The sequence below is a fragment of the Panthera tigris genome, chromosome C1, assembly GCF_018350195.1.
Source record: "Panthera tigris isolate Pti1 chromosome C1, P.tigris_Pti1_mat1.1, whole genome shotgun sequence".
NCBI classification, from domain to species: domain Eukaryota; kingdom Metazoa; phylum Chordata; class Mammalia; order Carnivora; family Felidae; genus Panthera; species Panthera tigris.
The window spans coordinates 41,917,157-41,930,098 of NC_056667.1; the positions used below are offsets into that span (position 1 = coordinate 41,917,157).

At 34.3% G+C, this 12,942-nt stretch overlaps 1 protein-coding gene across 15 annotated transcripts in view; it reads right to left on the reverse strand.

The window, feature by feature from the left end:
- TUT4 (terminal uridylyl transferase 4) overlaps positions 1–12,942 on the reverse strand; it is a 134,996-nt gene that overhangs the window by 72,008 nt on the left and 50,046 nt on the right. For all 15 annotated transcript variants that reach the window (XM_042997163.1, XM_042997161.1, XM_042997162.1 and 12 more), the window contains 3 exons: positions 5,140–5,317; positions 3,091–3,179; positions 1,952–2,003 (listed from right to left, as the gene is read on the reverse strand). In XM_042997163.1, coding sequence (XP_042853097.1) covers positions 1,952–2,003; positions 3,091–3,179; positions 5,140–5,317 — 319 coding nt within the window. The remainder of the gene's footprint in view (positions 1–1,951; positions 2,004–3,090; positions 3,180–5,139; positions 5,318–12,942) is intronic.

Here is a 12,942-nt window from a genome sequence, read left to right on the forward strand (position 1 = left end):
CCATTTCCTGTTACTATATGAAAAGTTTGCCCTAATCAATCAAAGAGCCTAAGGAAGAAGAGGGTAAAGCACACTTCCACTCTGAAGTCTTTCTCTACATCTCCCAGGAAGGCCCCATGACATAAATGTCCAATCTAATGAAAATAGATAGTTTAATTTATTTCATCTGAAGTTAAAAGAAAATCTCTTAGTAGTACTTGTTGGGATTATTAATTTATTAAAAATTCATGTGCTGAAGATTTATATGCCAGGAATTGCATTATGCATAGTGGTTATGACAATTAATTAGTAAGACACAAAGAGCTCAATTAAGGGTTTGCAAAACATAAACAAATCCTGTAAATAACAAGACAGAGATCTTAAAGGAATACAATGAAGGCTTAAAGAAGGTAATAATTTTTGAATCAGACTGAATTTTATAAACCTATGTTATGTGACTGAAGATGATCTAGTCATGTATTTAATATACGTTTGCTAGGCTGATACTGTCCAGTGAATCTAAAGAGGTAAAAGCTCTATATCTATCTCTTATCTGTAATATGCTTTAGTTTTTGTGCAGTAACAAGCAAGTATTACGAAATAAAACTATATTAAAATCCCTTTACAAGATTCATTACATTGAATTATTTTCATAAAAACTAATTTCCCAGGAAAATGGCTAACAAGAAGCTGACAAATAATGGCGAGCTGACAGGGCAAAGAGAGAGAGAGAGAGAGAAACAGAGAGAGAGAAGGAAGTTAGAGCTGACTATGAAGTCAATGACAGGGTAAAGGAGGGTCAATAAGCGATCTTTTCTAAGCCAAACTGAAAATATTTTTGCCAGATATTTGTAACTCATAAAATTTAAGATGATAATAGGATTAATAACAACAATCACAGCAGCAAAAATTTAGTAAGAAGTCACTGCATGTAAACCAAGCACTTCTAAGCTGTGGCTTAACCCATTTCATCCTCCCAACAATCTTCTCATCAAAAAGATACTATACTGGACTGCCTGGGTAGCTCAGTCAGTTAAGCATCTGACATTTGGTTTCGGCTCAGGTTATGATCTCACAGATTGTAAGCTCAAGGCCCATGTCCAGCTCTGGGCTGACAGCATGGAGCCTGTTTAGAATTCTCTCTCCCCCTTCTCTCTGCCCCACCCCTGCTTGTATTCTCTCTCTCTCAAAATAAGTAACCTTAAAAAAAAAAAAAAAAAAAAAAACCACACTATATTACTGCCATTTTATAAATGAGAAAACTGAAGCATTAACACTTCAGTAATTTGTCAAAGCATACAACCAATAAGTGGCAGAAGTAAAATTTGAGCCCAGTTAAGTCTGGCTCCATATCCTGAGCTCTTAGGCATTTACTTTTAACAAGAAAAGCAATAAATAAAAAAACAAGAAAATAATATTGTACTACCTGACTTAGGGGGTGGTTTAAGACAGATGTAATTTAAAAACTTTTTTATTTTGAAAGTATTTTTACCTATACGAATGTCCATTTTACATCAAAAACAATCCAGACAGACAAGAAAGATATGAGAAACATACTAGGTATGACTTGGTTGATGTAATATAAATGATTAATTATTATTTTAAGTGGAAAAAAAAAATACTTACTCAATGCATGCAGCACACATTTTTTCCCAAGTCTCTCCTAAATCTTCCTTCATCAGTGACTTCCTAATGATTACAGGTTTTCTGTCTTCTTTTACACAAGAAATGCCCATAACATTTTTAAATTACCCAATAGGCAGTACTTTTTTACATACCAATTTTAAATATACTTTTTATCTAATGACATGTAAATTTTATAGCACACCTATTCAACAAATATGTAAGTGTATGTAATATAATGACTCATATATGCTACTACAAGTGTTAAACTTGGTTAGCCATATATAAAAAACACAGGGCACATACCCTCAAAGAATTTTCTTTAGAAAGACAAAAAAAAGAAACTCACCACTTTTTTTTAAAATCCCAAGCACTTGTATCAGAAGATCTGGATGATTCATCTAAAAAAATTCAAAGTAAATCAATATACTAATTTCAAAGTTCAAGGTGCAAACATTAGAGAGAATTCGATTTCATTAAATATTTAAATAAAACCAATCTATTTTAAAATAATGAAAAAAGAATAGTTAAAACACTTTTATATGGTAACATATCTTGTTCATGGAACTAGAATATAATAAATCATGTAGTGCTATTCTTCCAGCAATATTTCTAGAATTAATAAGTTCTTAGAATGAGAAAAGATTCTGGAATTTCACAGCAAAATAAACAGAAAAGAAACCAGTTTGCCAAATAGCCTTCAAAGAGAAGTTGTTGAGATAGGAAATTTAAGAGATACTGGTAACTGGCAGCATGGTCAAAAGGCTTAGATTAAATACTACTTTAAAATACAAACTTGTCAAATGCTTAGTTTAGTATGTACTTTGTTGCTGAAGTATTTAATAATCATGTACTAATGGTAAGTAAATAACTGTATGAGATAAGAAATTAAAACATCAAGTTTTCACCTAAATCATTAATTTTCACCTAAGCATTAAAATTATCCAATGACATGTAAAATGTCAACCGACTATTTTAAATGTTTCATAGGTCAATAAATAAATAATGTTAGCAGTGCTAATTACTACTTATGGTAAGTACCCAGAATGTACCAGGCACACTATACAAAAATGTTTGGTATACAGCATCTTATTTAATATAAAAGTTATTATTATACCTGTTTTAGAAATTAAAAAACTGAGTCTCAAAAAGGCCAAGTCACTTGCTCATTGCAGCCAAGACTTGAACACAGAAGTATGATTTTAAAGTTATTTTCACTTTCTATACTGCCTACAAGTGATAACTATTCAACACCATCAAATATGTACAAGCATTTTCCCTTTTTACTGCATTCCCCTGCTTCCTTCTTTCTCTCCCTTATTTTTGTTCCACCTATATCTAGTACCTAATAGTTTCCAAAATCACATTTAATTACACTATAAGCCAGAATCTTATAGTCCCCTACACCTTCTCTAAAAAGATAATCAACTAAAAATTACCAAGTACTAGTTAAGAACCACATAAAAAAGTGTTTTCATAATTACTTACCCTGGGAGGAAATTTTATATCTATATTAACATCACTACTTTTCAGAGCAAACTTAGTCAGAGATGAGCCATACAACCTAAGTGAACACTCTGGAAATAAAGGAAAAAATATGAAAGCATGAAATAGTGTGCAAATATGAGAAATTTCTTAAAAACGATAATAGGAAAATTACATATGTTTCAATTATGTGTCTTCAATTCTAGTACAACATTTATAGAAGAATGACATCCTTTCTAACTGATCTGCAAAAAAATAAAAATGCTTCTCAGTTATGGGATTCAGGGACAGAGAAGGAAGAAATTACTCATAAAAGTTCAGTGTTTACACAAAATATTAGTAATAGTTCATTTAGGAATGACTAGAAGTATGTTTAATATTTAATATGTAACAGTGAAAATGTACTAACCTAGGTATAGCTACTGTTATAAACTACATTTATTTACTCTTAGATATTTATATTTATGTAAGAGATAATAGCACTTTAAATGGGGAAGGGATCATAGACATTGAATGCCAATGCTCTTTAAAAATACAAAATGAAGGCTCGTCACTTGATATTATAAACCTAAACCGCCCCCCCCAAGAAAAAACAAAACACAAACAAAAAACCCTGTGGTTTTTCAAGATTTCATAGACCAAAATATATAGGAATAATAACATACAACTTACATATTTTTCAAACTATCAAATACATTATTCAAAAATCATCGTAAGGTAAATTTTAAAAGGATCTCACCAGAGGGCAAGTTGAAAATAACATGATTGGGACTACTCAGGCAGGTTCAGTTTCTTAGAAAGTGTGAGTTTATACTCATTTGTATAGATAGAAGTCTACTGTTCAAGTTCACAAAACGTCTGAAAATCACTGAAATCATTAACATCATAAAAACTTCATTTCTGTCCATTTTTTAATATATTTTACTTATTTTTTTAAAGTAGGCTCCACAGGGGCGCCTGGGTGGCTCAGTCGGTTAAGCGCCCGACTTCAGCTCAGGTCATGATCTCACAGTTTCTGAGTTCGAGCCCCATGTGGGACTCTGTGCTGACAGCTCAGAGAATGGAGCCTCCTTTGGATTCTGTGTCTCCCTCTCTCTCTGCCCCTCCCCCACTCACGCTCTGTCTCTCACCTTCAAAAATTAAACATTAAAAAAAAAAAATTTAAAGTAGGCTCCACACACAACATGGGGCTCGAACTTACAACCCCAAGATCAAGAGCTGCAGGCTCTACCAACTGAGCCAGCCAGGTGTCTGCATTTTTCTTCTCAAAATAGTAAATTATTTCTGTATATAATTTAAATTAGTATTCATTGTACTTTAGGTAGAAAACCACATTACAGAAATAAAATGAAATGCAAATGTTTTCCATTTTTTAATTTCAATTTTATATTTTCTTATAAATCTCACAAATGGCTCTATATAAAACTGTAATTTGTCAACTGTCCAAAATCCCGCTGGTGGTGAGAAATAAGTTTTATTGAATAGACATTTACTTAAATTCAATATTGATGCAAAAACAGTATTAAGTGTTAAGCAAATATAATCTTTATATAAATGTCTACAATAAACCTGGCACAACTCCCCTTTACACCAAAAATATAAGCTTTCTGTAAAGAAAGAGCAGAGTCAAAAAGAAATAAAAGGGCAAATTTTACTTGTAATGACCCTACTTAAAGTAAATTAATTTTTCCCCACCATCGGCCATAAGAATCTTTTTCAGTGACTAGGTGGAATATACACACTGAAAATAATATAATTAAAACGTCCACTCAGAAGTCAAAGATACTGAAAAATAATATAAAATATAATATTTGACCTATAAGAAATTTTCCTATATCTGACATTTTAAAACTCTTCTTCTTGTCATAATTCTCTATTTTACTTTTCTGAAATATTTCCCAAAAACTCACTTATAAAATAATTAAATTCATCTACTTTTAAGATGGGAGAAACAAACAGAAAGGAAACATTAAGAAATTTACACTAAGTTTAGCAAGAAGCAAGGGGAAAAGTTGTATAATTTTACTAATTAAGCATAAAGCGTATCTGTACCTGGTAAAAATGTTGTTACAACCTTTGACATTTCCTCCACAATTTCCTGACGGACCCTGAGGTCATCATCTGTTATTCCGTGTTCTTTTGCTAATTCAATAACTGCAACACTTAAAGCAGCCAAGTGGGCAGGGGAAGGAGGTGGCAGAGAACGAAGCTCACTTTCTTCCTGTTTTTCCTATTAATGTAACATTTAACAATAACATAAAAAAATTTTTTTTCTACTTTAATGTCCTTATATTTAGGATAGAAGAACATAAATATATTAACTCAACAAATATTCACCTTCTATATGCCAGATTTAATTTAAGACACCGAGGATATGGAAATGAACAAGAGACAGAAATGTTGTAAGTACTGGAAGATTAAGAAGTCTTTGGGGGGAGGTTATTATTAAACATTAAAAACTAAAACTTGTTCTACTGTACTGTCTTCATAAATTCTGAAATGCTACATCAAAGCCAAAATACTGTAAGTAAAACACTTAGCTGATAATTCTGTGGATAATTTTGCTGCAGCAAAAAGATTGTTTCAGGTGGAGGAGAAAGTCTTGAATCCTCTCTGATCTGCACATGATATCAGATTAAACGGTCACAGGAAAAGATCCTAGACACTATCATCACATTTGTTATACAGAATACCATTTACATTTGATTTCTTTCTGTTCTTTTATCCATCTAATACTAGGCAAAATGTTTCCCAAAACCCTGATTCTACTGAAAGTTTGAAAGCCAATTTAAACCAAAAAGCTAAAGAGAGACTATATTGATTTTTAAAGATTGATTTATTATTCTGATTTTTAAAATTTTTTTAAAGTTTATTTATTTGAGAGACAGAGAGTGAGTGAGGGAGGGGCAGAGAGAGAGAGAGGGAGAGAGAGAATCCCAAGTAGGCTCCGCACTGTCAGCATGGAGCCTGATGCAAGCTTGAACCCACAAACCGTGATACCATGACCCAAGCCGAAACCAAGAGTCACTCAACCAACTGAGCCACCCAGGTGCCCCTATTATTTTGATTTTTTAAAAAACTACATGCTAACTGCAAAAGCTACATAAAACATAGGAAAATACAAAGAAGAAAATCATCCACACAATGTCGTCCTATTTCCTTTACTTTTTTTTTTTTTTTTACCACAACGAAGACCATATCATTTCTTTAATATTATAATAACGGCATTTTCTATTACCACATTTTAGTCAAGAGACATTCTCTTATTTTTGATACATGTAGTTCCCAACAAATTGAAAAATCAGAAGTAGTTTGTTCGCTCTCCTCCACCCCTACACTGCACTTAAACAAAGACTGGTCTATTCCTAATTTTATTCATTGTTACTATATTCAGTCTTAACATAAGTAAAGTTTACCTAAGGTACAGAAAATCAAACATGGCTGTAAGACAGCTTCATTTTTCTTCCAAATTTTTAGTTAAGTTCTAGTTAGAGGAAATAGACAACAAATAAATATATACATTCATGTCAGATAAAGCTATGAAGAAAAATCAAACAGGGTGAGAGACGAGTTTGATGGGTAGGGGGTATTATTTTAGAATAGAGTGGACAAAGGTAACTCTAAGCAGGTAATATTTGGCAGAAACCTAAAAATGAAGAACAGAAATGTTTAAATTTCTGAGGGAAGAGCATTCAGACACAGAGATGATAAATGCAAAGACTTAAGAGGCAACAAAGTACCTACCTAATGTTACTTGAAGAGATCAATGTGATTAAAGAGGTAACTAAATGATGAGGCTGAAAAGTTAACTAGAAGCCAAATATTGTATGACCTTATGATACGTGATAAGGACTTAAACTTTTATTCTAAGTTGGGAAGCCAGTGAAGAGCTATGAGCAGGAAGTAACATGTTATGACATGTTGTTGTTGTTGTTTTTTAAGTTTATTTATTTATTTTGAAACAGAGAGAATTCCAAGCAGGCTCCACACCATCAGCACAGAGCCCGATGCAGGGCTCAAACCCACGAACCAGGAGGTCATGACGCAAGCCAAAGTCAAGAGTTGGGCGCTCAACTGACTAAGCCACCTAAGTGCCCCCACATGTTATAACATATTTTAAAAGAACAGTCCTGGCTGATAAATGAAAAAAGAATGGACTGTGGGGGGCAAGAAGGAAGGGTAAATTGGAAAGAGTCCAGGTTAAAGATGGTGGTAACTTAGACTAAAACAAAAAGAGTAGAAGTGCCTGACTGATTCAGTTGGGAGAACATGGGACTTTTGATCTCAGGATCATGTATTTGAGCCCTACACTGGGCATGGAGACTAGTTAAAAAAAAAAAAAAAAAAAAAAAAAAAAAAAAAAAAAAATCCCAGAGGCACCTGGGTGTCTCAGTCGGTTAATATTGGACTTTGATTCAAGTCATGATCTCAGGGTTCATGAGTTTGAGCCCCACACTGGGCTCTGTGCTAACAGCTCAGAGCCTGGAGCTTGCTTCAGATTCTGTGTCTCCCCCTCTGCCCTTCCCCCACTCATGCTCTCTCTCTCAAAAATAAACATTAAAAATAATTTAAACCCTAGGGATGGTAATAGCTTTCCACTATTAAACAAACAAGAAAATTCCAAACAGAAAGAGTAGAGTGTGTGCAAATGACTCAATTTGGAATATATAATGTTTCAAGGTAAACGCTATAGAATTTGTTAACAGTTTGAATGTGGGATGTAGATGAGAGAGACAAATCAAAGATGATTCAAAAGTGCTTGTCCAAAGCAACTGGGTAAACAAATGGTGGTGTTTCTGGTGATATCTGGTAAGTTCTGGAAAGAATTAGTTTAGTCTAAGAAAACATGCCCGGGGCACCAGGGTGGCTCAGTCAGTTAAGCGTCCGACTTTGGCTCAGGTCATGATCTCGCAGTTTGTGGGTTCGAGCCCCGCGTCGGGCTCTGTGCTGCCAGCTCAGAGCCTGGAGCCTGTTTCTGATTCTGTGTCTCCCTATCTCTCTGCTCCTCCCCTGTTCATGCTCTGTCTCTCTCAAATATCAGTAAACATTAAAATATATGTATATATGGTGTGTGTGTGTGTGTGTGTGTGTATATATATATATATAGAGAGAGAGAGAGAGAGAGAGAGACAGAGAGAGGGAGAGAGAGAGAGAGAGGGAGGGAGAGAGAGAGAGAGAGAGAAAACATGCCCAAGAAGTAAGAGCTTGCTAACAAGTCATCTATTTCCACTCTCTGGCCATTCATCCCATTCCCCTTACATCTACCAGTTAGTCTCCTACTTCAAAACTTTCAGTAAATCCTCAACAGAATACTAGCAAACCAAATGCAGCAAAATATTAAATAGATTATATACCATGACCAAGTGCAATTTATTCCTGTAATGTAAGAAGAGTTCAACATACAATAGTCAATCAACGTAATCACCATCTTAATAAATGAAAGAAAAAAAAATGACTTGAATACCTTGATACAGAAAAAGCATTTAACAAAATTCACCCTTTTGTGGTTAAAAAAAACAAAAACAAAAACAAAAGCACTCACCAAACTAGGAATAAAAGGAAATGACCTCAACATAATAAAGACCTATATAAAAACTCACAGCTAACATTAAACTCAGTGGTTAAAGACTAAAAGCTTTTTCTCTAAGATCAGGAACAAGTCAAGAATGCCAATTTTCGGGGTGTCTAGGTTGCTCAGTTGATTCAGCATCCGACTTCAGCTCACGTCATGATCTCATGGTTCATGAGTTAGAACCCCACACTGGGCTCACTGCTGACAGTGCAGAGCCCACTTCAGATACTCAGTCCCTCTCTCTCTCTGCTCCTCCCCTGCTCGCACTCCCTCTCAAAAATAAACATTAAAAAAAAAAAAAAAAAAAGAATGCCCATTTTTACCACTTCTATTCAACATATTATTAGAAGTGCTAGCCAGAGGAATCAGGCAAGAAAAAGAAATAATAGGCAACTAACTTGGAATGGAAGAAATAAAATTATCTCTATTAATAGATAACAAGCTAATATGTAAAAAACCCTAAAGATGCCATTAAAAAAAACTGTTAGAACTAATGAACAAATTCAGTAAAGTAGAATACAAATCAACATGCAAAAATCAGTTGCATTTCTATACACTAAGGAACACCTGGGTGTCTCAGCTGGTTAAGCATCAAACTCTTGACTTAGGCTCAGGTCTTGATCTCACGATCATGAGACTGAGCCCCATGCTGGGCTCCACACTGACTGTGGAGCCTACTGGGGATTCTCTCTCTCTACTCCCCCCACCCCACTCTCTCTCTCAAAATAAATTTAAAACAAATAATAATAATAAAATAGCCTCAAAAAGAATAAAATACTTAGAAATTAACTTAACCAAAGAGATGAATGACTTTGTACACTGAAAACAATAAAACACTTAAAGAAATAAAAGACATGAATAAACAGAAAGACATCCCATGTTCATGGACTGGCAGGCTTAATATTGTTAAGATGATATCAATACTACTCAAAGTAATCTACAGATTCAATACAATCCCGTTAAAATGGGATTGATTTTTTTTGCAAAAATAGGAAAATTAATCCTAAAATTCACATAGCATTTCAAGGGACCCTAAACAGCCAAAACAATCTTTAAAAAGAACGAAGTTACAGAATCCACATTTCCTGACTTTGAAACTTACCCTAAGAGTCACAGTAACCAAGACAGTATGGTACTGGTATAAAGACAGATGTATAGGTCAACAGAATAAAACACACAGCCCAGAAATAGATACTCATATATATAGCCAAATGATTTTTAATAAGGGTGTCAAGACTGTCCAATGGCAAATGGACTGGCTTTTCAACAAATCATGCTAGGAAAACTGGACATCCATATGCAGTATAGACCCTTATCTTATACCAATATACAAAAATTAGCTCAAAATGGATCAAAGACCTAAATGTAAGAGAAAAATTATAAAACTCTTAGAAGAAAACAGAAAAGTTTCATGACACTAGATATGGCAATGATTTATTGGATATGAAACATAAAAAAACACACAGACAAAAAAAGAAAAATTAGACAAATTGGAATTTATGAAAATCAAACTTCAGTGCATCAAACAACACAATTAACAGAGTAAAAGACAACCCACAGAATAGGAGAAAATATTTGCAAATCACATATATGATAAGGGATTAATATCCAGAACATATAAAGACCTCCTAAAACTTAACAAGAAAACTACCCAATTCAAAAGTGGTCAAAGGACTTGAATAGACATTTCTCCAAAGAAGATATACAAATGGGCAGTAAGTACACAAAAAGGTGTTCAACCTCAGTAATCATTAGGAAAATGGAAATAAAAAGGACAATGAAATATCAATTCACATACAGTAAGATAACTATTACAAAACAGAAAAAAACAAAAGTTTTGTGAATATAGAGAAATTGAACCCTTGGGCATTGCTAGTAGGAATCTAAAATGGTGTAGCCACTGTAGAAAATAGTATGGCAGTTCCTCAAAAAATTTAACATGTATTTACCATTTGATCCAGCAGTTCCACTTATGGGTATATACACAAATGAAATGAAAGTAGGGATTCGAACAAGTATTTCCTCTACCAATGTTCATACCAGTATCATTCACAATACCCAAAAAGTAGAAATGACCCAAATATGAATAAATGGATGGATGAATGGATACACAAAACATGGTACTATGGACTACTATTCAACATTAACAGGAAGGAAATCTAATACATACTACATTATGGTTGAACCTTTAAGATAAAATACTAAGTGAAATTTGCAGAAAAGGACAAACATTGTAGGATTCCACTTATATGAGGTACCTACAATAGCTAGCCAAGTACACAGAGACAAAACCAGGGGCAAAGGGAAGAGGGGAATGAAGAGTTACTGTATAATGGGTACAGAGTTTTAATATGGGATGATAAAAAGTTCTACAGATGCATAGTGCAGATGGTTGTACATTCATGTGAATGTACTTAATGTCACTGAACTGTACACTTAAAAATGGAAAAAATAATAAATTTTATGTCATATATATTTTACTGCAATAAAAATCATTTTTTAAAACCTTCAATGGCACACACAAAAAAACAAAACACCTTCAAGGGCACCAATAAGATAATGCCCCATCCTTTTAATAAGGAATTCACAGCAATTTAGTTTCAGCTTGCCTTTTTAAGCCCTCCTCCAACCATTCCTCCTACTTCTGCTAAAATTTTAGGCAATATCCATAGTTAAATAGTTACCAGCCATAAAATACTATATGTGCTATTGGGCCTCCAGGTCTTTACTTTCTGTCTCTATTCTTCCTATTTTCCTGATCATTCTCCAGTCTATTGGTTGCTCTTCTTCTACTAGTCCCTTAAACATTTGTATTCTTTGATCTTCTCTCCTGATTCCTTTGGGTTATCTCACCCACACCCATGATTTCAATATGCTAAAGATTACCAAATCTGAATTTGTAGCTCCTATTATAAATTCCAGATCATTAGATTCAACTTATTGGTGGACATCTCTAATTGAAATACCCTGCAAGTGTTTCAAATTCAGTATATTCAAAAACTTTTTTTTTGTATTTCCTGAGTAAATGGCACCACAGCCTATAATAACACCTCAAATCAAATACCTTATGATCACTCTAGACATCCTAGGCCTCCACCTCCACAATTTTACAAGAGACATAAGTCTCTTGAAGTTCTAACCTCAACTCCATTCTGACTATCTACTCCTTCTTATCAAATGTTCATCATTGCCTAACTGGATTATCATGAGAGACTAACTGGTCTCCCCAAACCTAGACCTTTCAAAAGATTTTTTTTTTTTTTTTCATTTACTTCCAAATTAGTATATAGTGCAACAATGATTTCAGGAGTAGATTCCTTAGTGCCCCTTACCCATTTAGCCCATTCCCCCTCCCACAACCCCTCCAGTAACCCTCAGTTTGTTCTCCATATTTATGAGTCTCTTCTGTTTTGTCCCCCTCCCTGTTTTTATATTATTTTTGTTTCCCTTCCTCCCTTATGTTCATCTGTTTTGTCCCTTAAAGTCCTCATATGAGTGAAGTCATATGATGTTTGTATTTCTCTAATTTCACTTAGCCTAATACCCTCCAGTTCTATCCATGTAGTTGCAAATGGCAAGATTTCATTCTTTTTGATTGCGGAGTAATACTCCATTGTATATATATACCACATCTTCTTTATCCATTCATCCATCGAGGGACATTTGGGGTCTTTCCATACTTTGGCTATTGTTGACAGTGCTGCTATAAACATGGGGGTGCATGTGTCCCTTCAAAACAGCACACCTGTATCCCTTGGATAAATACCTAGTAGTGCAATTGCTGGGTCGTAGGGTAGTTCTATTTTGATTTTTTTGAGGAACCTCCATACTGTTTTCCAAGGTGGCCGCACCAGCTTGCATTCCCACCAACAATGCAAAAGAGATCCTCTTTCTCCGCATCCTCGCCAACATCTGTTGTTGCCTGAATTGTTAATGTTAGCCATTCTGACAGGTGTCAAGTGGTTCAAAAGATTCTTTCACACTTGAGTATGAAAGAGTGAGTTTGCAAAATACATGTCATTAAGCTCCATAAACCTCAAAATAAAATTCAAACAGTGTAAGTATACATATTCATTCATGATCAGGCTTTTGCCTAGCTGTCCAATTATCCATATATTTCATCCTCTCCTTTGTGTGCTTCAGTTATGCTAAACTACTAGTTGTTGCCTGAACACACTCTGCCATTTCTTGCCTCAAACCAACCCTCCACGTGATGGTTTCTCTTCCATAAAGATACATTCTCATTTCTACATTTGGCTAACATTATTAAGAACCAGGATCAT